The 25,900-nt window shown below is 38.2% G+C and overlaps 1 protein-coding gene across 2 annotated transcripts; it reads right to left on the reverse strand.

Moving 5' to 3' along the window:
- Nucleotides 1-14,327: 14,327 nt before the first annotated feature.
- Nucleotides 14,328-24,834, reverse strand: LOC124787415 (E3 ubiquitin-protein ligase RNF113A). 2 transcript variants are annotated; one of them, XM_047254339.1, is made up of 2 exons: nt 24,350-24,834; nt 14,328-16,202 (listed from the first exon to the last, which is right to left on the reverse strand). In XM_047254339.1, the coding sequence occupies exon 2, from the start codon at nt 16,189-16,191 to the stop codon at nt 15,235-15,237; it is 957 nt and encodes a 318-aa protein (XP_047110295.1). In that variant the 5' UTR covers nt 16,192-16,202; nt 24,350-24,834; the 3' UTR covers nt 14,328-15,234. The 2 variants fall into 2 exon arrangements, with proteins under 2 accessions (XP_047110295.1, XP_047110293.1); XM_047254337.1 differs by having other exon boundaries at nt 24,327-24,831.
- Nucleotides 24,835-25,900: the final 1,066 nt, after the last annotated feature.

A 25,900-nucleotide genomic window follows, 5' to 3' on the forward strand; every position in this document is an offset into this window, starting at 1 on the left:
CCGGCCGAAGTGGCCGTGCGGTTAAAGGCGCTGCAGTCTGGAACCGCAAGACCGCTACGGTCGCAGGTTCGAATCCTGCCTCGGGCATGGATGTTTGTGATGTCCTTAGGTTAGTTAGGTTTAACTAGTTCTAAGTTCTAGGGGACTAATGACCTCAGCAGTTGAGTCCCATAGTGCTCAGAACCATTTGAACCATTTTTTAAACTGACATATACTTAATCAAATGAAACAATATGGTGTCGTACACCTTTCCAAGTCTCAAACATGTATGGTGATATGCAGTCTGAAGCAATGAATGAAAATTTCTACTAAGACCAGGATTGGAAATGAGGTTTGAATCCCAGTCTTCGTACAAATTTTCCATTCATCACTTCAGGCTGCATATATTACATGTATTTGTTAGCTTTTTTACTTTCTTATTTCAAAGTGTGTGAACAAAGAAAGTTAATGCTGTTAATACACTGCATTAAAATTGCAGTGCTATGAAGACTGCACACAACAAATGTCAAGTTGGCATGCAATATACTAATGTAGGGGTATGCTAATAATAAACATTTCACCTCAACCTCACGAAGTGGATACAAGTAACGACACCTGTATTCTTTTATAGGAAAGATTAAACAGTGGGTTTCTAATACAGAAATCACATTTTAATGTCATTTGTAAGATCATATTGTGCCTTATTTTTTATTTATTTATGTTTTCATCCATCCTTAGACAATATACATTGTATGGATGTCATCAGTGAATGTACAAATTATGGTATGAAGTCTAAACCTTTTCTTAACAAATGCCATTTACATTGTTTAATAAGCATAGGTATTTTGATGTAGAACTAGCATATATAAATACAAAGCCCTGCATACATATTACATAAATGAAAAAAGATAATTTATATTGTTTAAATAAATTTACTAGATGTGGTGATATGGAACTAGCAGACACAAATACATAATACATAAATGGAAAAAAATATGACTTCAGGTATAACTTATGCTAGGTGTTCCCAATAATCCTTTGGTTTTCATTTAAGATATTCGTCCAAAGTGTAGAAACAATGCTCTCGCAAAAACAGTTTTTTTTAAAAGAATGCTTACTTCTAATTTCTTTTATATTCTGTGGCAGCTTATTATAGATTACCACATCTCGATAATCAAGAATGTTCTGAGCTTTTGGCTTATTTTTTCTATCTAAATGGAGGCAATGACTTTACCTTGTCTTATGATCATGAATAATGTTATTCAAGCTATAATTGTCAAGATTTTTTCTGCTATACATTATGGTCTGAAAAATAAACTCACAAGAAACGGTCAGAATGCCCATGTTTTTAAGAAATTCTTTGCAGTGAGCCCATTTATTGCATTTTGTCATTATTCTTACAGCTCTCTTTTGTAATCTGAAACCTATTTGTAGATTCTGGGTACTATTTCCCCAAAAGATTATTTCATAGCTAAAGTAAGCTGACCTTAGACAGATGTCACTGCATATTGTTGCAAGAGCTTGAAGCGCGTAGCATGCTGTGGAGACCCTCTTTGAGATAATCATGACATGTTCATTCCATTTTAGTTGGCTGTCGATGTGCAGTCCTAGGAATTTAATGTTAGGAGTAGGAACATCTACCAACATGTGTCAAAATTCAACTGCTTTGGTTGGGTTCCCATGACTGTCATACAAATATGGAATTGTTGGCTTCAGGGCAGCCATACTATGTCATGCTGGATCTCAACAGCACCCTAGAGTACAGGCATAATATTAGCACAGCTGTGCATGATCAGAGAGCTGCATCACGTACCTTAGCTCAGGAAATGGGCTTGCTTGCAGAAAGACAAGTGCTATACCCGGCACCCAGCAGTATCCAATATGGAAAGCTAGGCAGCACATTTATTCCAGTCTGACAACTGACAAAAGTAACTTTATAATAACAGAAACATGGCTTTAGTTCAATGGAGAATTGCATAAATGAATTACACAACATAAGGTTTGTTCTTGACTTAAACTTGGCTGAAAGAAAAGTCTCATCAAAAGCAACTCGTAAATTTTGTTCCGCAGTATTAGTCCCTTTGGAATATGGAATTAAGTCCTATTGAGCAAGCAGCAAAATATTTTGTAGTCCGAAATTGAGATTCTACTGTGTAGACGCAGTATGGAACAGTCACCAATTGATAACTCTTCAGGGAGCTGATCAGAAAGCTGTCACAGATCCATGTAGTGAGGCTATTACAGGAACTGTGAAGTCCGAAGGGGTGTCAGTGGTGATCCTCAGTCGTAAGTGGTGAATTATGCCTTTGGGGGCCGCTGCACCAAACTAAATAGGCTGTAGCATAGAGATACAAGCTTTTGATTGGCAGTTTTGGTGGAAGAATATAGTTGCACATGTGCACATCTTCATTAGGATTCATGCACCAATGAAAGTCCTGGATGGCCCAGAGCCACCATCCTCTGCTACTTTGCTGCGAGGCTAGTCCTCCAAGCTAACACGGTGTGGCCGAGGCCATGCGGAATACGCTAGTTCACGAGGTGTTATCACGACAATAAGTATCCACACAGACAGTGCAGTGATGTCTCGAACACCATGGATCATCAGCATGGCAACTGTTGTAGCTACTTCCTTGGACACGGCAGCAGAGAAATGTGCCCAATGACGACACTGTACACAGAGGTGGAACCATGTCGCATTTTCAGGTGAGTCCCTGTTCTGTATGCTGCATTGGAGGCTCCAAGAGTGGACTCATCATGATAAGGATCCAGCTGGTGTGATAGTATTTGGTGCCATTGTGTAAATAGCCAGGTTCGCAGCATTGGTATTTGGACAGCAGACATTACATTTCTGATATAAGGCCACTGACTGTGCCATTTTCGAGGTCTCCGTGATGTTATCTTTTAAGAAGATAATGGAAAGCCATGTGTTGTCCATGCTGTTCTGACCTATCTTGATAATTAACTACTGGCAGTGTTGAAACAGCATGGAATGATACACCCATGTGTGTCATCCAAGATCAATATGATTCTGTCCTGAATTTGACACCCGTATACCTCCAAAACACCTACAAATTTTTCCACAGATTCTTCTTATTATTCTGTACATGCACCAAAAAAATTTTGTTGCCATCTTCCCTGGTGTTGCACTTTTAATGGCCAGCAGAGTTGATTGAGAAAGAAAATTGGACAAAAAACATCTTAAGCATTTACATTAACTGAACCTTGGATGACTGAATTACAGTGTGTGTGTGTGTGTGTGTGTGTGTGTGTGTGTGTGTGTGTGTGTGGGGGGGGGGAGGGGGGGGGGGGGGGGAGAAGCTGCGGAGAAACTCAGTCATTAAATAAAAAGTGTGTTCACATTGCAAAAGAAGAGAAATTACAATCATTTTAAGAAGGACCTTTGAAATATGCAGAAATGGCTTAAAAATTTAGCTATCTTAAATTTTAAGTCTTTGTAAATACATAAAAGAATTATACAGGATGACCCAAAAGTCAGTTAACATTTGAAAATTGAGTACTTAATGAAATAATGTAGATAGACAGATAGAAATTCACACGATTGAAATAACATGAGCTTTCATTGAAACAATAAAAGTGCTCAAAATGACCGAGATGCGCTTCATACAATACTAAAGCTATAATTAGTATAACATTTAATTTTTAACAAAGACAATGTTCTATGTAAGAAGTGCTCAGCATGTCGGCTCTCATTCATCAACAATATCTGTATCAAGGGACAATATTATGAATGGCACTGCAAAGTCTATCAGTAGATATGGTGAGAAACTGCCATTGGATTTTGTCTTTTAGCATCCCTAAAGTAGTTAGATGATCACAGTGAACTTGCGACTTCAGGTAAACCCACAACCAATAATCACACGGATCAAGGTCTGGGGACTTGGGAGACCAAGCGTGATGGACGAGGCAGCTCAGTATGCAATCGTGACCAAATTATGAGCACAAGAGATCTATCACACGAGTAGTAATTTGGGGTGGAGTGCTATCCAGCGTAAAAGTCGTACCTTCCACAAGAGGTGTTCCAGTCAGATTAGGGATGATGCGTTTCTGTAACATATCAGAGTACCTTGTACCTGTCATGCTGACGGTTTGAAAAGCAGCACCTTGTATTTGAATAAAAAATGTTCGCTCACAATTGATGGGTTAAACCCCCACGACACTGTGACTTTCTCGACATGAATGGGGTTTCCGCAATAGTTCTAGAATCTTCAGTAGACAAAATTCTGCAGTTGTGGGTGTTCTTATGTGGCATGACTGACATGTCACTGTCCCCCACCATCTGTTGGTCTGTTTCTGCACTCTTTTTGATTTCAGTAAAACCCAATGTCATTTCTGGCATGGGTGTCCAAGTTTTTCCTCTCTACCTACATTATTCCATGAATTAGTGCATTTTTTAAGTGTTAATGGACTTTTGGGCCATGCTGTATAGATAAGTTCAATTGATTCAATTGCCGGTTCTTGGAGAAAATTTTGTTTGTTATAAACGAAACACTTCTTTGCCTTGTCTCACAAAACTTTATTTCCAGTACTGGAAGACGTGTTCACAGCCCAAAGCCTAGGTCACACGTAAAAAGTTTTGTGAAAGAAACCAAAAAAGTATTTAGTTTAGTTGGATTACAAATGCTAGTGTACACATGGAGAAAGCTTGAGATACAAACCATACACCATCAACTGACAATCCTTAAAAAAGGACCTTAGTACTGTATCAAGTTACTGAAAAGTCTGCCCAAAAACATACATGACAGTATAGATTACACTAACTTCCCAAAGAAACATAAGGACTGTTTGGTGGGAAAGTAATTTTACTATGTTAAGAGTACCTGCTAAATTAAATGTGTTTTCAGATTAACAAATAATATTCAGCTCAACATATATATATATATAACATGTTATACACTGATGTGCACACTATGAGGAAGATTGATTTGACAACTGTCTAAATTTTCTATGAGGTCTTGAAATCTCAAGGGCATATGAAACAATTAGTTGATCAAATGTACATTTCTAACAATGGAAACTCCAGAATGTAGAGCACTTGCCTGTGAAAGGCAAAGGTTCCAAGTTCGAGTCTCGGCCCGGCACACAGTTTTAATCTGCCAAGATAGTTCATATCAGCACACACTCTGCTGCAGAGTGAAAATATCATTCTGGAAACATCCCCCAGTCTGTGGCTAAGCCATGTCTCCGCAACATGGTTCGCAGAGGAGCTTCTGTGAGGTTTGAAAGGTAGGAGATGAGGTACTGGCAGAATTGAAGCTGTGAGGATGAGTCGTGCTTGGGTATATCAAACCATAGAGCACTTGCCCGCGAAAGGCAAAGGTCCCGAGTTCGAGTCTCAGTCTGGCACACAGTTTTAATTTGCCAGGAAGTTTCAATTGAAGCTCCAGGTTAGAATATCAACTACTCTTAAATGTGCATTTCAAATGTACAGGGCATCTACTTCCAAGATGGAGCCATGAACAAGAAATTAATATGTGGCTGTACACAGCATTTCTTCAACTTTTGATTCTTTTCCTCTTTAATATTTTGTAAATGCATGTTAAATGTTAGACTGTAAATGACACAGATGTGGGATGTTCTCAAAATTTTGCCATTTTGTGGTACTGAAAAAGAGCAATAGATATTCATCCCCAAACATGACAGACGAATCAGTTAAGTATTGCTTTGCAGTGTTATTGTTAGCTGTACTGATCATCTAATGTTCAGATTTTTCTATAAATCAGTAAACACGTTTAGTAACTGTTGGACAATTTTTGACAAGCCGTGATTGAAAATGATATTGCGCTCAAAAGGTGTAACTTTAATAATTTAAGACATAAATCTGTGTAATAGAATCAGCAGGCAGGTACGTCTTGATCAACAGAAATTTCCACAGACCCCAGTTAATGTGCCCACATGTCTGTCAATGAGATTTAAGGTTATTAACAAACCCTCTGGAAGCACAAAACAGATAGTTAATTTGATGCCAATAATAAAGCAGTTTCATCCCAGGGTTATGTTTTGCTTTAAGACTGAATGACAGGATTCGTGAAATGGAATTTAGTCTTTAGGTTAGTCTGAGAGGGAGACTCTGATCCAAGAAGTAAGAATGACAGTAGAGGAATATGATGAGAGTTACTAACTCCAAAGCATATAGCCACTGGAACACACTGTGCTAGCTGGGGGGTGCCATCATGGTGGCGCCTATCACCATCTCACCTGCTCACACTTTGACTTCTTTTCCCTGGTAACTACCTTTGTTTATATAAATCTCGTGTTGTGATGGTGACGTCATGTGTGCTGCACTGCTGTTGAAATTGCTCGTTAATATTTTATTATAAAGTTTTAGTCTTTAGTTACTTATTTTAAAGTTTATTTGTGTTAATATTAGATGTAAAAGTAACTTATTAGTGGATTATCATTAATCTTAGTCTTGACTCAAGTGGTCTATTATTGGCGAGTGTGCTTACGCTGTTCGTCTAAGCCTCACGCCTCAGAAGTGTGTTTACATTTTGTGGCAAGCACTGCAGCTGTAGTGGTTATAAAGCTAAGTACTGCCAAACTTATTTGCGCACTGTTATACAGTTATTAAATTTAATAGTTTTCAGCGGTGGTTCGTGCCGACTGTGGCAAAATAACGATTTAATAAACTTTTGAAAATGTTCGCTCACTGTGTTGGTTTTTTTGTGTGTGTGTGTGTGTGTGTGTTGAAGTCGTTTAGTAAATTTCGTGCTTTAGTTTTAAACTGATGTTTCTTATTGTTTCTAGTGAAATATTTCAGTAAAATTTTCATTCAGTGTTTTAACTTCGTTTAGTGTTCCAGTGGCCGTTTTAATTTTTTGGTTTTAGCTAATAATTTTGTGAAGTTTTGTTGGTGTTGGTATTAGCTACGGTGTAGTGGTATTAATACAAGTAGTTGCTTTCTTAGTAGACAGAGAATTTCGAGACTGCTATTGTTAGTTCTATAAATAGTTCTTCTGGTGTAACTGAACTTTGGTAATGTAGACGTGTAGTTTTTTTTTCAGTAACTGTAAAATTTTACTATGAGTGAGAAGTGTGGGCAGTGGTGGTGGTGGTGGTGGGTTCACTCATGGGAAAATTCCTGCAGTAGTTGATGTTAGAGCTGCACCTTATTTACATCGAAGTCGGCTGATAGGTACACCTCCTTAAACGAAGTCCCTCTAACTAAGGGCTCACCTCTGAGGATGTAATGTTTCCATGTAGAGAAGGAATTAGCATATTTCATCAAAATATAAAAGGTTTTAGAGATAAAGTCAGTGAACTACTTATAGATGTTGACTCTGGACTTAATGGTACATCAGAGCACCACTTAAATAATTGACAATTCAGTGGCTTACTTTACCAGGATACATGTAAGTTGTCTGTTTTTCAAGGAGTTCCTTGCGGGCTGGGGGAGTGCCTATGTATGTAAAAAACAGAATTCCATTTGAGTCCATAGATGTATCAGCACTGAACGGATATTCAAATGTTGTGCAGGGGCAGTTGAATTTAGTGAAACTTAACTTCTAATTGTTGTTGTTTATAGGTCCCCTAACTCTGACTTCGGAGCATTTCTGCTTAAGCTAGACAGGGTTCTTAATTCATTTTATAGGAAGTACCAGAAATTAGTTATATGTGGTGACTTCAATATTAATTTTGTATATGATGGTGCAAGAAAAATGATGTTGGTAGATCTCCTAAATTCATATGATCTGATGTGGACTGTGTTTTTTCCAACAAGGGTGCAGGGGAACAGTAGCACAGCCATACACAGTATTTTTATTCATTCTTCATTACCAGATGGGCATTCTGTTAGTAAAAGTGTGAATGGCCTTTCAGACCATGCTGCACAAATTTTAACACTAAAAGGCTTTTGTACTCAAGCAAATGTCATATTTAATTACAAACTATGCAGGAAAGTTAATCCAACAGCAATAGAGTGTCCTTTAAACCTTGTCAAGGAACAAGAGTGGCAGGATGTTTGTAGTGTTGATAACATAGATGATAAATATAATGCATTACTTAACACATTGCTCATGCTCTTTGAGAGTTGCTTTCCATTAGAACATTCTAAATGGGGTACTAGCAGTAAGAGGCAGCCCGGGTGGCTGACTAGTGGGGTAAGGATATCTTGTAGAACAAAGCGGGAATTATATCAAAATGTTAGAAGTAGTCACAATCAAGCTACAGTAGCCCATTACAAACAGTATTGTACGGTGCTTAAAAATGTTATTAGGAAAGCAAAGAGTATGTCGTATGCAAATAGAATAGCTAATTCACAGGAAAAAATTAAAACCATATGGTCAGCTGTGAAGGAAGTGTCTGGTCAGCAGCACAAAGTTGACATTATAGTCAGTTCGCAGTAAGAATATTTCTGTTACTGATAAATCAGATATATGTACAGTATTTAACGATCATTTTCTGAGCATTGCTGTTGACTTAAATAAAAATTTAGTGTCTACAGGGAATCATATAACTCTCTTGGCAAGTGCCTTTCCGAGATTGATGTCTGAAATACACCTCTGTGATACAGACAAGAGGGAGATTGAGTCAATAATTAAATCACTGAAGACTAAGGACTGTCATGGTTATGATGGAGTGCCTAGCAGAATATTAAAGTACTGTGCTGCACATGTTAGCCCTATATTTAGCCATATTTGTAATTTTTCCTTCTAATGGTCAGTTTCCTGAGCAATTAAAGTACTCAGTAGGAAAGCTGCTTTATAAAAAGGGATAATGTAGATAATTTTAGACCTATTTCTATGTCATCAGTGTCTGCAAAAGTTATTGAAAAGGCTGTGTATGTAAGGATAATTGATCATTTTATATCACACAATTTGCTATCAAATGTACAGTTTGGCTTTAGAAGTCGTTTAACAACTGAAAATACTGTATTCTCTTTTTTCTGTGAGGTACTGGATGGGTTAAACAAAAGGTTTCGAATGCTTGGTATATTTTTTGATTTAACTAAGGCATTTGATTGTGTTGATCACAAAATATTGCTCCAGAAGTTGGACCTTTACGGAATACGGGAGTAGCTCACAATTGGTTCACTTCTTACTTTGGCAACAGGCAGCAAAGGGTCATTATTCGTAATGTTGGTAACGGCTGTGATGTGGGGGTCCGAGTGGGTACTGTCAAGTGGGGGGTGCCCCAGGGATCAGTGTTGGGGGCCACTCCTGTTCCTTACTTATATAAATGATATGCCCTCTAGTATTATGGGTAACTAAAATATTTCTGTTTGCTGATGACACTAGCTTGGTAGTAAAGGTTGTTGTGTGCAACATTGGCTCGGTTTCAAATAATGCAGTACATGACCTAAGTTCGTGGCTTGTAAAAAATAAACTAATGCTAAATCACAATAAGACTGTTTTTACAGTTTCTAACACACAACTAAACCTGATGTTTTAATTTCACAGAACGCGCATATGATTAGTGAAACTGAACAGTTTAAATTTCTAGGTGTTCAGATAGATACTAAGCTGTCGTGGAAAGCTGACGTTCAAGATCCTGTTCAAAGATTTAATACTGCCATTTTTATTATTCGAACAGTATCTGAAGTGAGTGATCGTTCAGCATGAAAATTAGTCTACTTTGCTTATTTTCATTCGTTTATCTCATATGGTATTATATTTTGCGGTAACTCTTCTTGGGGTAACTCTTCCCACTCTTAATGGATATTTTTGGCTCAGAAATGGGCAGTTTCGGCAATAAGTGATGTAAGTTCACGAACCTCTTGTTGACCCCTGTTCACAAGTCTGGGTATTTTGACATTGGCTTGGCATATATATATATTTTCCTTACTGTCATTTCTTGTTAACAGTATTAGCTTATTCCTAAGAATAAGGAGCTTTCACTCGGTTAATACTCACAAGGGAACCTCCCCATCGCACCCCCCTCAGATTTAGTTATAAGTTGGCACAGTGGATAGGCCTTGAAAAACCGAACACAGATCAATCGAGAAAACAGGAAGAAGTTGTGTGGAACTATAAAAAAATAAGCAAAATATACAAACTGAGTAGTCCACGCGAATATAGGCAACATCATGGACATTTGTAGATGAGGAGCGCCGTGGTCCCGTGGTAGCGTGTGCAGCTGCGGAACGAGAGGTTCTTGGTTCAAGTCTCCCCTCAAGCGAAAAATTTTTCTTTATTTTAGCAAAGTTATGATCTATCCATTTGTTCATTGACGTCTCTGTTCACTGTAATAAGTTTAGTGTCTGTGTTTTGCGGCCGCACCGCAAAACCGTGCGATTAGTAGACGAAAGGACGTGCCTCTCCAATGGGAACCGAAAACATTTGATCGCAAGGTCATAGGTCAACCGATTCCTCCACAGGAAAACACGTCTGATATATTATATACGACACTGGTGACGGCATGTGCGTCACATGACAGGAATATGTTGTCAACCCACCTAACTCGTACACTTGGTGAATGGGTAAAAAGATTCTTCAACCTTGCCCGATTTAGGTTTTCTTGTGCATGTGATAATCACTCCCAAAAAAGTGATGAAAACGTAAGAGTTTGTCACATAAACTGCAACAAATGAATGCAACAGTTTCACAGTCGCTCAGTTTTCCCTGTACTCTGTCAAAACATATGTTTTTAACGTTTTCAAATTTTTCCGTGTGTAGACCGTCAAATCCTGCATATGTCCAAGCAAATCTGAACATGTACTGGAATTTTGGAGAGTGAAGTTGATTTTGTGTGAGTGCCTGAACTTTGATAATTGTCTGAAAATAAAAAATTAAAATTTTCACTCTTGGGGAGACTTGAACCAAGAACATATCATTTTGCAGCTGCTCACGCTAACCACGGGACCACGGCGCTCCTGCGCACGCAGTGTCCCCGATGCTGCCTATCTTGCGCATGGACTACTCAGTTTGTATATTATGCTTATTTTTTTCCTAGTCCCACACAATTTCTTCCTGTTTTCTCCATTGACCTGTGTTCAGTTTTTCAAGGCCTATCCACTGTGCTAACTTATAACTAAATCTGAGGGGGGTGTGATGGGGAGGTTCCCTTGTCAGCAGAAATCAAACCTGCATTCGGATCGGACTTCCTTAATTCTTGTGCAGAAAGGTGCATCCATTTTCAATAAGCAACCACTCGAATTCAAAAATCTTAGCAGTAATCCACATGCTTTCAACTTGAAACAGAAGAGTTCCCTCTTGGGTCACTCCTTCTGTTCTACTCTGTCAAGGAGTTCCTTGAAAAATTAAGCTGATTCCTATTGTATTTTTGATTGTGTTTACTTAAACTTATGGACTTTTTTCAGGTTCATATACATTTATTTCTATCTGTTATTACTTTAATGTTGTAATTTTATATACTGACACGTTACATGACCTTGGAGATTACTCCTTAATTTGGTCCCACGGGACTTGACGTGTAAAGAAATAAATAAATGTCATGGTCTTGGTGCTGCCCTGAGGTTGTGGGGTGGGTTGGGAGTGGGATAGGAAGATATAAGTGGAGGGTGGGGGTTGGTTAACCTCATACATCCAGTGGTCACAGAGTTCAAGATGGAATCCTCATTGTGGTCCCTCACCTACTCCCTTTCAAACCTTGCTCCTTATGCCACACTGGTTCCTGTGTTTTGCCCATTAATTTCACTTGATATGCTCTATCGCACAAATAGTGCAGCATATAGCAAATATAAATAGTATCAACACACACCTTGTGTGCAGGCTAGTACCATGTAGTCTCAACAAATTTTTGGGTGCATTCTTTCTCTTAAGTAAGAAAGAGTGGTATTCTGGCATAATACTAAGCACAGTGACTGCTTCTCCAACTATGTCCATTTATCTATCTCATTCTCTATTCTATATCTAAAAACAAAGATGATGTGACTTACCAAATGAAAGACAAAAGACATATTTGTCTTTAAATATGTCTGCTTGTGTCTGTATATGTGTGGATGGATATGTGTGTGTGCGCGCAAGTGTATACCCATCCTTTTTTCCCCCTAAGGTAAGTCTTTCCGCTCCCGGGATTGGAATGACTCCTTACCCTCTCCCTTAAAACCCACATCCTTTCGTCTTTCCCTCTCCTTCCCTCTTTCCTGATGAGGCAACAGTTTGTTGCGAAGCCTTGAATTTTGTGTGTATGTTTGTGTTTGTTTGTGTGTCTGTCGACCTGCCAGCACTTTCATTTGGTAAGTCACATCATCTTTGTTTTTAGATATATTTTTCCTACGTGGAATGTTTCCCTCTATTATAACCATATCATTAATTTGAACCCAACAATTACGTTTGTTATTGTCGCTGTTGCATTTCGAAATCTTTCCTGTCGTCTTATTTTCTCTTTCTGTTTTTACCAGTAGTCTCACTTTGTATTCACCTTCCCCTTTTTACCGTAATACAATTTTCCCGCCTATATATACTCAATAATACGTAACCCACTTACAAACCATAACAAAAAAATTTTATTTTCCGCTTTCAACACTACCGCTGCTATAAAATCCACCGTTTCTAGTTCAATAACAGCTGCTTTCACGTATTAAACAACCATTTCGGCTAGTTCTAATAACTTTCACTTTATTTCCACTTCCGTTTTTCGCACATCACTGATCATTTTTAGCCGCTCCCCACAGGTTTTAACGTCATTATTTCTTCGTCAGACAATTGTTAGCCCCATTTTCGTAATCTTTCACCACAACACCACTCCTTTTAATACATTTACATGTTTTTTCGAAATTTTCCCGAATTTCTCCGTCCTTTAACGTGTTTTAGCGGCAACACAACCACCTAACCTTCATGCACATCGCTGTCTACCAACCCAAGTTCACCACAGGATCAACTTAACCAACACTTTTTCACCTTTTTTCATATCAGATCTCCAGTTACTTTCTAGTTCACCCTTATCTCTCCCCATATATTTTTATCTTTCACTTTCATTTCAACCTTTTGTCTTTAAATATGTCTGCTTGTGTCTGTATATGTGTGGATGGATGTGTGTGTGTGTGTGTGTGTGTGCGCGCGAGTGTATACCCGTCCTTTTTTCCCCCTAAGGTAAGTCTTTCCGCTCCCGGGATTGGAATGACTCCTTACCCTCTCCCTTAAAACCCACATCCTTTCATCTTTCCCTCTCCTTCCCTCTTTCCTGATGAGGCAACAGTTTGTCCGAAAGCTTGAATTTTGTGTGTATGTTTGTGTTTGTTTGTGTGTCTGTCGACCTGCCAGCACTTTCATTTGGTAAGTCACATCATCTTTGTTTTTAGATATATTTTTCCTACGTGGAATGTTTCCCTCTATTATAATCATACTCTATTCTGTTACACAAAACCATAATTTGTCTCCTCATTTACAGGTACAACAATGTACATTTTACTTGCTATAGCCCAAGGTAGACCACAAGAGTCTTATAAAGATAAATCAGAAATATAAAATTTTTGAATACTAAAGATAGGTGAGGGTTAATTTATCAGAATGACATGTCAGAGGAAGCATTAACTCACTCTTCATCACATCACTGAGATAGACCCTGTATTGTTTCATATGCAGCAATTTTTTTCCATGACCATATTTTTATGGAATGGCTAAAACTGAACAGGATAACTACAGAATGAGATTTTCACTCTGCAGCGGAGTGTGTGCTGATATGAAACTTCCTGGCAGATTAAAACTGTGTGCCCGACCGAGACTCTAACTCGGGACCTTTGCCTTTCGCGGGCAAGTGCTCTACCAACTGTGCTACCGAAGCACGACTCACGCCCGGTACTCACAGCTTTACTTCTGCCAGTAGGATAACCACAACTGTTGCACAATCATTTAAGAAGTTCTTGTTACTTCTGTTAACTTGTTCTTATAACCTTCCAGCTCTTCCTACCCAAGTGCTTGCTAATTCCATACATTCGAATCAGTTTTCCAACAAGCACTTGACTTTTGCAGTCTATCTAAGTCTTGTTTTTCATATTTCCTTCCCCCTTTCCTCTTCTTTATTCTCATCTATACTTCAGTTTGTCTGCCCTTTTGCATCGTCATTTATTCTATAGCCTTTTCTGCTTTATGTTGTGATAAATTTCAATTTGCATCCTTTAACTTTTTTTTACTATACTTTCCAACTTACAAAGCTGATTTTCGTTAGACACTATTTGTCTTTGTAGCTGTATCAGCCTACAGTCTGCTCAGTGACCAGCCGTATGTAATAATAGATATGAAGTCAATTCTATACAAGTCCAAAATTGTTACTCTTTAGTTTTCTCAAATGAAGTGGATAATGGTATTGTAGATCACCCAAAAATAACAAAATTATGGCTCTTACTGAATAATAACCTAACACAATTTTGTTACTTTCATTGTTAATATGTTACTCACATAATTATTTAATTAATTAATCAACTGACAGAATAGGTCACATACTTTTATTACATCATTTTTATTGTGGAACAATATTTTACAATGTACATGTAAAGAATAAGTAACACAGTTTGTGTCTGCATGTGGAGTTGTCTTTAAAGTAAAACTAACACTGTAACTGTACGGAATACAGTTCCATTCTAGGACTTGAGAGGTCTTGTGCACAATAATACGGTCGTGTTTGACTGTGTTGTGTGAACAAGAAAGCAGGAGAAGAAATGAACTATACTATTCACAGTTACTAAAAGTAAAGTTCACAAAACAAAAACATTTATGTGCCAATGCCTCTACATTCAGCAGCTACAATGGAAAAATAAAGTGGAAATGATTACAATTCTCTGATCTTTATAGTTATGTCAAAACCTGGTTAAATGAGTTGAAGAATATCGATGTAATAAAAACCGTTTGCATTTATGGACCCTGATGCATGGGCATCAACGTCTACCATAACTGTGAATGCTAATCACCTTTACTGATATCAGAACAGTACTCAGTTTCACCACATACGTAACAACAAGTAAATCACATAAAAAAGAGATCTGCAAAAAAGGATTGGAGGAGGTTAAGTGACTTGTTCATTTCATCTTAGTACTCCAATAAGCACGCAGATGAAGAGCAAGATAAACCTGCGTTAGTTCTATTCTCATAACACAAAATCATGGACTTTGCTCCCAGGTGTCACCTTATACAATTGTTGCTAGCACTGTTAGCCTAGTCACAATGTATATACCTTATCACCTATCATGATGTTTGTATGCCATTATTCACATATATTTACTTGCTGTTATTGTAGCAGACAAACAAATGAAACCTCTGAAAAACTTTCATTTTCAATTTTTGCAATAATGGTCCCATAAATGTGTTCTGTAATAATACCTGTAATAATTCTTTTTACAGTTTAGTCAGAATCACTGTTTTGGCACGCATGTGCTGTTTCAGTATTTCTCTTTTCAGCATTTAATTTTGCTATCAACTCTTTAGCAGGATTAAAAACACCATTTGTCTGTTTGTTGCAAATGAAACATCGTGTACTTTTCCTGTACTGTGTTAGGGCACACTTCTCACAAAAATAATGGTTACATTTTGTGACAATAGGATTCACAAATGATCCCCTGCAAATAAAGCACTTAAATGGGAGGTCTTCTGAATCAGAATCTACTTCATATTGATGAGGATCATCATCTGTTGCACCATATGTACCTTCCTGCATTTCACGTTCTAACTGCCAACCATACTTATAATCTGATCTGTCATGTAAGAACTTACAACTATCACCAAAACCACAGAATCCTGTTTCTTTATAATCTTTACAAATGTCTGGTTGGTAATCCCATCTTACAGTTGCCCTAAGGTTAGCAGGTGCTCTAATAGGACCTTTGCGAACCATTCCACTACTTGCGTTGCCCTGAGCAGTGTCCTTCTTTTCATAAAACTGAGTATAATTATTTAAACCTCGGTAAACCTTATCATCTTCCTTTCCTTTCAGTTCTTTATTAATACGAACTGCATTTTCAAAGATAGCTTGAGCATCTTTATCAACTTCAGTTTCTATTTCTAGAATTGCTGTTGCTCCCATGTCCTGTGGACCTTCTCGATCAGCATTTCGCTTTGAACGATAAGAAACTGTCAAAGCATCTCCTTCATCTGAACTATCGCTCTCTTCCTTACAGACATTTGTGGTTTTTTGTAAGCTTGTCTTTTGTATAAGGGGATTTTCTTTCCCTGTCCTTCTCTGCCTTTTGACAATCTCCACTTGTTCACTGCTATCAGAGGAATCTGAACTCTTTCTCCTGGCCCGCACTGCTTTCCTTTTGAAGTTTGTCTTTTTAAATACACATTCACTGGCATCAGTCATTTTTCAGTTACCTGAAACATAAAAACAGGTATAGTTTAATAACAAGTAATAACAGTAAGGGCAAAAAATAACACACATCACTGCAACAGTAAATACTGAGTGTCACAGGATATCTGTCCAATGAAAAGATGTAACTCATTTGGTCAAACACTGTTAATGGTAGCAATGGGAATTAACTATGTGAGATGGAAAGGAGTCAAGTAGGAGGAGATGTGCTGAAAGTTGTATGTCTAATCCACAGATTGGAGAGCTTGGTATGACACACCAGAATTTCTATTTCCTACAGAACTTAAAATTAAACAAGTGCTAATAACTGGACTTATGGTAAGAAAGATATTAACACTAAGAATTTACAACTTCACAAGCTATATGCTGGTATTTCATAAAGCATCAAGGCTTTTAAATGAACACTGAATTGAGCCCCCCCTCCTTCCACAATGTCCTACTAAAACCTGCACAGTCAGGAGCTTTCAAACTATTTATTTATTAAACATTGCATCAAAAGTTATAGAAATGACATTTTTCAATATCAACAATATTATGAAAAGGATAGACAACTAATCACCATAAAAATGATACACTGAGCTGCAAGCAGGAACAATGAAAGGACATTAAGCTTTTGGCCAAAGCATTTTTCAGAAAGGAAAACCTACACTTTCACACAAGTAAGCACACCTCACTCATAGATGACTGCTAACTATGACTAGAATGCAACTGTGTTTCATCAAATGAGGCAGCAGTCCAGAGTGGGGTGTGGGATGGGTGGGGAGAAGAGAAGTCACTACTGTTTGGAGGAGTGTGCAAGGACTACATGGTGGCAGGACAAGGCTGCCAGGCACAGTGTTGAGATAGTGTAGGAGGAAGGTGGGAGTGCAGAAAAGGAGAGGAGAAGAGAAGGGGAAATGTCTGGTAGGTGCATTGGCAGAAGCAGTGCACTATGAGGTTGAAGGGACACGAATTGGGAGGTGGTGATGTAACACACGGGGCAGAAATTTGTGTGGAGGTTGTGGGACCATAGGTTACTAGTGGTTGACACTGAGATGATTTCAGAAGTAGAGAATGTGTTGTAAGAATAATCCTTATCTGTAAAGGTCAGAAAAGTTGGTGGTGGAAGGGAAGATGCAGTTGGCCTGGATTGTGAAGCAATCATAGAAATCAAGCATGTTGCAACTGAGTGTAAGTTGTGCCACAGGATCTTCCATTTTGCTCCTGGCCACTGTCTGACAGTGGCCATTCATCCTGGTGGACAGCTGATGATAGTCATACCAATATAAAAAGCTGTAAAATGATTGCAGCAGAGCTGGTATATGACATGGATGCTTTCATAGGTGGCCTGGTCTCTTATGGTGTAGGATAAGCCCACGACAGAACTGGAATAAGAAGTCCCCGATGGGTGGTTTGGGCAGGTCTGGCACCTAGGTCTTCCACAGGGATATGATCCCTGTGGTAAGCAGTTGGGAATGGCATAGGGATGGACTAGAATGTTTTGGAGGTTGGGTGAATGATTGAGAACACAACTTAAGGAGCGGTGGGAAGCACCTTGCCTAGAATGTCATTTCAGGGCATGATGATAGATAATCAAAGCCCTGACGAAGGATGTGGTAAAGAAGTTCCAGTCCCAGGTGGTACTGCGTTATGAAGGGGGCACTACTTTCTAGCAAGTTCTTGGGGATGGTGGGAGGATTGAGTGTGTTTGGGGATATGCAGCAATGGGAAATCTGTTTGTGGACTAGGTCTGAAGCTAGTACCTGCCTGTGAAGGTCATTGTAGGATCAGCATACTGGGCAAGGGAGTTCTTGTCACTGCAGATACTGTCCCCAGGCTGTATGGGAGAGAGAATAGTTGTGGAAGGGATGGCAGCTGTTGACATGCAGGTACTGTTAATGGTTAGTGGGTTTCATGTTGACAGAGGTGTGGATGGAGCCATCAGAGAGGTGGTGACCAATGTCCACGAAGGTGGCACACTGCGTTGAGGAGGACCAAGTGAAATGGATGGGAAAGAAGGTATTGAGGTTGTGAAGGAATGTGGGTAGGGTGTCATGACCCTGAGTCCAGGTCATGAAGGTATCCTCAATGAACCTGAATCAGACCAGCAGTTTGGGTTTTTGGAAGTCCAGGAATGTTTCCTCTAGATGACCCACAAACAGTTTGGCATACAAGGGTTCCATGGGGCTGACCATGCTGTGCCACAGATTTGTTTGTATACTTCTCCTTTGAAGGAGAAGTAGTTGTGTGTTACGATAAAATCAGTAGGGTGTATGAGGAATGAGGTAGTGAGCTTGGAGGATTAAGGACAGTGGGAGAGGTAGTGTTCGATAACAGCAAGAACTTGGGCATGAGGGATTGTTGGTGTATAGGGAAGTGGTGTCTGTAATATGTGAATCTGCTGTACAACTTATTCTTTTTTGTGTAACAGTTCTGTTCAGAGACTATTTTCCAGTATCTGTTGCACACATGTTGTGGGTACTGGAAAATTTATGGGTAGAAAGGATATTGGAAAACTGTAGTAAAATACAAGCAACACAAATTCAGACTACAATTTTCCAACATCACTTTTTACCCAAAAATTTCCCTGTATCTGTGACATTTACTGGTAATGTAATAACAAAAAAAAAAAAAAAAAATCCCAAACTGTACAGCAGCTTTCAGTGTTGCACACTGTTATTTCTACAATGTATAAAAGCTCTGGAACTCAATCAACATTAACTATATTCACATAAAAATTTTTTAACTCTGATACAGGAAATATAAAGTCTTCTCAAAATTCATACTGTATAAGAAATATGCTTAACCATGAAACTTAAAAAAATAGTATTAACCACTGTAGTCTAGGGGTAGCATTTTTGAGCAGTAATCAAAACATCCAGGGTTCGATCACACTCGCTGCTAAAATTTTTACTAAAAACCATAAGCAATGTTGTCCAAATACTTCTGGTATAAGAAGTCATCCTTTTTCATCCAATGGTTGTGTCAAAGAGTGGACAGTAGCTGACAGAGGTTCCGGGTACCTCCTTGTCCTTGGGTAGGAAACTAACCCCAAAAGGCAGGAGAATCAGAACTGATCAATGGCAATGGAAACCACTGTGTCAAAGAAGCCTAATGTGTATCCACACAAAATGAGGCCTGTAACTGAAAAAGTGTTATGAGAATCTCTGCATTGACGAAGGATTCCAGATCAGTCCCCTGCTCTGGGCTTAGGAAGGGACTGCCATGCAGGAGGATTCCAGGAGAAAAATACTCAATAACCAATAGAAGGGGAACATTTTGAGTCTGAATGTGAAATGTCAGAGGCATGAACAGGGCAGGGCAGATAGAAAATGTGAAAAGGGAAGTGCTAAGGTCCAGTCTAGCTAGTGGGGTTTAGTGAAGTGAAAAGGAAGGAAGATAAGGCTTCCTGGTCAGACAAATATAGGGTACTATCAACACGAGCACAAAATGGTGTAACATGAGTAACATTCCTCATTAAGAGCGAGGTAGGACAGAGAGTGAGTCAGTGTGACCAGTTCAGTAATAAGATTACTCTCGTCAAAATAGGCAGCAAATCAACATCAACACAATAGTTCACATATACACACCGGCATCACAAGAAGAAGACCAAGAGAGAAAGTACTTGAGAAGATTGAATGTGTAATTCAGTGTCTAAATGGAGATGAAAATCTAAAAATCATAGGGGACTGTAACACTATAATCAGGGGAGGAATATAAGACACAGTTAAGGGAGAATATGAGCTTTGTGTTAAGAATGAGAGAGGAGAAACATTAAAAAAGTACTGTAATTAATTTCACTTGTTAATAATGAATACACACTTTATAAATCACATGGGAGGAGGTTTACTTGGAAAAGCCCTGGAGACATGGGAAGATATCAGCTGAATTACATCATGGTCAGGCAGAGATTCCAAATTCAGATACTGGATTTAAGGTGTGCATAGGAGCAGGTACAGACTCAGATAAAAATTTTGTAATGATGCACAGTAGACTGATGCTTAAGAGAATCATCCAGAAGAATCAATAGAAAGAAGTGGGATACTGAAGTACAGAGGAATAATGAGGTGAGTTTGAAGTTCTCTAAAACTGTAGATAGTGTGACAATGAATGCCACAATAAGCAATTTAGTTAGGGAGGAATGAACACCTCTAAAAATAAATAAATAAATAGCAGTCATAGAAGTAGGACTAGCAAACCAAGGAAGGAAGGCAACTGCAAAGAAACCTTTAGTAATGGCAGAAATACTTCAGTTGATTGACAGAAGAAGGAAGAACAAAATGTTCAGGAAAAGACAGGGATATAGCATTATAAGTCACTTCAGAATCAAATAAACTGGAGGCCATGGCAAAAGGCTGCATGAAAAATGCAGGAAAAAGTGGGTTTCGGAATGACTGATTCAGCGTATTGACTGGTCAAAATAATGTTTGGTGAAATTAAAAGCAAAGACATCAACATCAAGACTGCATGAGGAATTCTGGTGTAAAACATGAAGGAGAGAGCAGATAACTGTACAGAGTACACTGAGGGGAGAGCTGTCTGATGAGGTGATAGAAGAAGAAATGGGAATCAATATGGAAGACACAGAGTACCCAGTATTAAGACTCAGTGTTTAGCAGAGCTTCTGACTTGGGATCAATAAGGTGAAGGGCACAGACAACACTGCTTCAGAATTTCTAAAACGATTGTAGGAAGTGGCAACTAAACAACTAGGTTTGTAAAATCTATGGTTTCAGAGACATACCACCAGACTTTTGGAATATCACCAGCATAATCCTGAAAATATCTGCCCTTGCTAAGTGGGAGAACTATCACACAATCAACTTAACCTCTCATGCATCCAAGTTGCTTATAGGGATATGTTAGATGATGATCAATTTAGCTTTAGACAATATTAAAGCACCAGAGAGGCAGTTCTGACATTGTGCATGATAATGGAGACATGACTTAAGAACAAGTGAGATGTATTTATAAGATTGGTCGACTAGGAACAAGTGTTTGGCAATGTAAAATGATGCAAGCTGTTTGAAATTCTCAGGAAAATTGGTGTAATCTGTAGGAAAAGGAGGGTAACTTGCAATATTTACAAGAAACAAGAAAAATGGAAGACAAAGAATGAAGTGTTCAGATTAAAAGCAATGTAAGGCGGGTATGTAGTCTTTTTCTACTAATGTCCAATTTTTTACATCAAAGAAGCAATAACAGACAACATTTAAAGAATTTATCTTCAATGACAGTAAGAAACGCAGCAAGCCAATAATGCAGATTATATACAGAAACGTTAAAATGTATACATTTTCAAGAATGTACACTGTCCATCTGTGTGTGAACTTGAAACAACTTGTATAAAAAATGATCTACTACAATGGAAATGAGCTACGGTGTCAGTGGCCGGGAGTTCCCAGGCAGGAAGTTCGGCCCCCAAGTGCAAGTCTTATTGAGTGTGACACCACATTGGGCAACTTGTGCTTCGACAATGGGGAAGAAATGATGATGATGATGATGATGACGACAGCACAATACCCAGTCCCTGAGGGGAGAAAATCTCCCACCCAAGCCGCGAATCGAACCTGGGCCCCCGTGCGTGGTATTCCAACATGCTGACCATTCAACTAATGGGGTGGACTCTACTACAATTAATTTTACTGATAAATGTTGAACATGAATACGCAAGTGCATCGAGTCTCAGTTTCAATGAACTGTTTTTACAGTTTCATATGTCTCAAGATAGAAACTCCTTATGATATCAAATGAATGTTATCCGTGAATGCTATTCATATTTGCAAGTTATTTACCTCCATTCATGTGACATATGGTCACCAAGCTGATCATGCTCTCAGAAATTCACCTGAAGTGCACACTTCGTCTAAGATAGTAAAACTCAAAACCTGCAACAGCTCATAAACTATCACACTTGCCCATCAATAAGTGTTGTGTGTAAACCCTCATGGTAAGGCAGAATGCCCAGGAAAAAAATTAAAATGGTCATGGAACACTGATTGCAGGAAAGTAAACATATATCGGATAAAGACAGGACCTACAGCACATTAGTACCAAATGCAAAGACTGTGAAGCAGCACAAAAGGATTACTCATGATTTAGTTAAGAAAAGAGGAGGTGAAGTTTAACATGGCACGCCCTTTCTTTTTACTGGTGAAATAAGTTATGTGGAATAGAGCAATCACAAAACATGGGTGCAATGGGTACCAAAATAATACATTATTGTGAAATTGGCTAACTGAAGCATTAGACAATGTTTGGCCAGTCCACAACTCAATTGCCAGCTTTCAACATAAGGTAGATCCAGCACTTCACCACTGATCAGCCTGTCACCACAACCTACACCCTAAAAACTAAGATAGACACAAAAGTAATATCGTCAGTGTTGTGTTATATTTCTGTTTGTGCACTTACAATGTCACAAAATTATTATGTCATGGGGCAATGTTGACACATGGTGTGTGGACCTGCCTAAATCTATTGGTCACCATGAAATGTAAGGACAGTAACGATCAATATGAAAATTTTAAATTTTCATGATCACAATGAAAAAAAAAAACACACACATCAAACAAAACTTCCGCTTTTGTTGAGCTGAGACAGAACCTAAATTTTTTAAGCTGCACTACAGTATTTTCCCCCACATCAATTAAGCACCTATGACTGCTTTGATACGTGTTACATAGTGCCTCCACCCGCTAAATTGCATGCTCCATAGTTAAGTACATAAGATGCATCATAATGCCTGACTGAAATTTGGCTATAATATAATACTGCTTTTATATTCTTCTTCCAGCTTTTGTTGTTTATGGTGAAAAGCGTTAAACAAATGGATTGAACAAGGGCTTAGGGCTGAGCTGCAGGATGATCTATTTCCACAACCTTCATTTTGTAAGTGCTTGTGCATTGGTTCCAACAAAATTATCAATTTCCAAAGTCAACCGCAACTTCGGCTTTATGCATTGGTTCCAACAAAATTATCAATTTCCAAAGTCAACCGCAACTTCGGCTAGGTCATGATCTGCCAACACAACCATGGTTTTGAGGAGACACCATCACACTCCAATATCTAATAAAAGTTATGAAGTGCATGCCCTTGCTTTTTTCGTATTTTATGTGCAATGTATGTACATAACATTCTTCAAAATACTTGTCAGGGGCCAGTCCATTATACAATATACATTCTCTGAATTTACCTTGCAGTTTCAGATTTTATGATGAAAATTGCATTAAATATGGCAAAGTACATCTAAATATGGTCCAAATATTAACATTACAGTATGTTATAAGTCAATGTGCTAAACAGCCTATACTTACCATTCACATACATTGGCTTTGCCAACACACAACTAAATTATTACTTTCGACCCAATGTAGACCCTACAGTATGCTACAAATTTATCTGTCTTCACAATCAGATTAGATTAATGCTTGTTCCATAGTACATGAATAGGGCCTATGACACTTCATAATGATGTGGAACATTTCAGCTTAACAAAAGTTTGTTTACATCATAATTCAACTTCTTTTTTCTTTTACAAATAATTGTCTAATTACTAATTCATATCTAAAAATTCACGTACTGAGTAGAAGATCTCATTCACAAATTATTTTAATGTGGTTTTTAATTATGACTGGATATTTGTCAGACTTTTGAAGTTATTTGGTATGTGACCAAAGTTTTATGTGCGAGTATAATTCACCCTTTTCTGTGCAAAAGTTAGACTTAACCCAGCATAGTACAGATCAGCCTTTCTCCTAGTGTTGTAGCTATACACACTGCTATTGATTTTGGTTGGGGTTGGGTTATTCATAGCAAAATTCATTGGTGAAAATAGTATTCCGGCACACTACTTTAATGTTTGATTACTGCAATGAAGTGGAACATTTAATATACTGAAAATAGTACCAAAGATACTCTAGAATAGTATTCTGGGAGCCGTATGGCCCGCGTGGAGTGGCACTAGAATAGTTTCTTAAAATAGCTGATGCTAGTTGTACTCCAAGGGAATCCGTCTTCATAATGATCAACTGATATATCAGAATGGTGCAATATTTATGTGTCCATAACATTTCATGTCTGTACAGTAAATAAACGTGAACTATTGTAGATTGCCTTTACGAATTATTTTCATTCCTTATTTCCTTACCAGTAAACTGAGCACCGTCTCACCTACTAAAACGTCCCTCGGTTCTGCGACTTCTCGTCTGCGATGGTCCAAGGAAATATAACAACAGCATAATACAATGTTGTTATGATATGTATCTTACAATCCATGAAATCAACAGATAAAAACAAAACACTTAATAGCCTTGCTGTGTTTATTTTCCTGTGGCCAAGACCAGGATCACCAACATGCGGAAGCCGTTAAACTAAAATAAAATTGTACTTCGCAGACACAAAAGCGTTCAGATTTTTAATCGCAAACATTGAGTTCAGTGAAGAAGTTTAATGGTAGGAAAGTGTAAAAGGACGTTAATATTTGGGCGTTAATGACGGTAATGTCTCTGTAGTTAGAATTAAGTCCGAGCTTCAACTCGATGAAATCTAACTCGATACGACCACGAAAATCGGTAGAACGAAATTGGGCACGTCATAGAAGCGAGAACGGAAACAACGTGGGGTTTCGCACTCTAGGGCAGACGGTTATTTTGGAGTGTCAGTTATTTTTAACCGTTATAAAAAATTGTCAGTTATTTTTCACTACCGAATTCACACTGTCCATCACGTCACGGCACTTCAAGTCACGTGATCTCAACCTGCTTTGTGGCCTCAACCAAGGCCACCTAAAATACATTTATTGTAGGTGGTCTTGCCTCAACCATTCTTTTCGAAGGAATTGCGATCTTCGAAAGATGATTTTCAAATGCTTTTACGGGCGAAGTGCATATACCCAACGCGATAGTCTACATTTGTACGAAAACGACATTTATTGGACTCAAATCAGGGGAGCCGGAACGATCCATCTCCTCCATGTTAATTTTAGCAAATAGAAGGAACATTTTTTCTAAAACCATTAAACCTATTTCTCTGAAATTTGGACTACATGTTCAGTGAATATTTATCTAAGTTATTATGCCATATTAAGAAATATTTATTGGTTTTTGTTTTACAATTTTTTTAAACAGACGCTTATTTTTTTCTCTGAAATTTTACACTTTTTCTCCTATAACTATTAAATTATACAATTTTTTTACAATGTGTTATAAAAATGAAGGAAAAGAAGTAAACAATATTGTGTATAAATTTCATTGATATGCTGTTAGCAGTTTTTGAGAAAATGTTCCTCAAAGATGAAAATTTTAAAGTTATGGGAAATGGCTTCCAAAGTTTTTTAACACATTCCTGCCCCATATGATGGATTATCAGCATCCTCTTCTTTTTCCAGTGTTAGTTTCCTTTTCACTGGTCTCTTCTTCCCTTTTGCTGCATGTTGTAAGCTTTTGTCTCTTCTTCATGCACCTCTTAGTCTATCTTCATCTTTGTGGTAATGGTGTTGTGTCCTGGTTAGAAACCTAAACGTTTCAGCACATCACATTTGATAATGTTTCCTTCATTGTATGTTGCCACTGCATCATACGCTCCAAAATGCAATGTTTTTAACTGTACAAACACTCTTTTGGGAATCCTAATCCAAATTAAATTATTTACACTTTCATTTGGATTTTGTGTTTTCCCATGTAAACACTTTTCAAATAAACTTGGCTGTGATAAATCTCTGAA

This window comes from Schistocerca piceifrons, chromosome 1 (assembly GCF_021461385.2).
Source record: "Schistocerca piceifrons isolate TAMUIC-IGC-003096 chromosome 1, iqSchPice1.1, whole genome shotgun sequence".
Lineage (NCBI taxonomy): Eukaryota > Metazoa > Arthropoda > Insecta > Orthoptera > Acrididae > Schistocerca > Schistocerca piceifrons.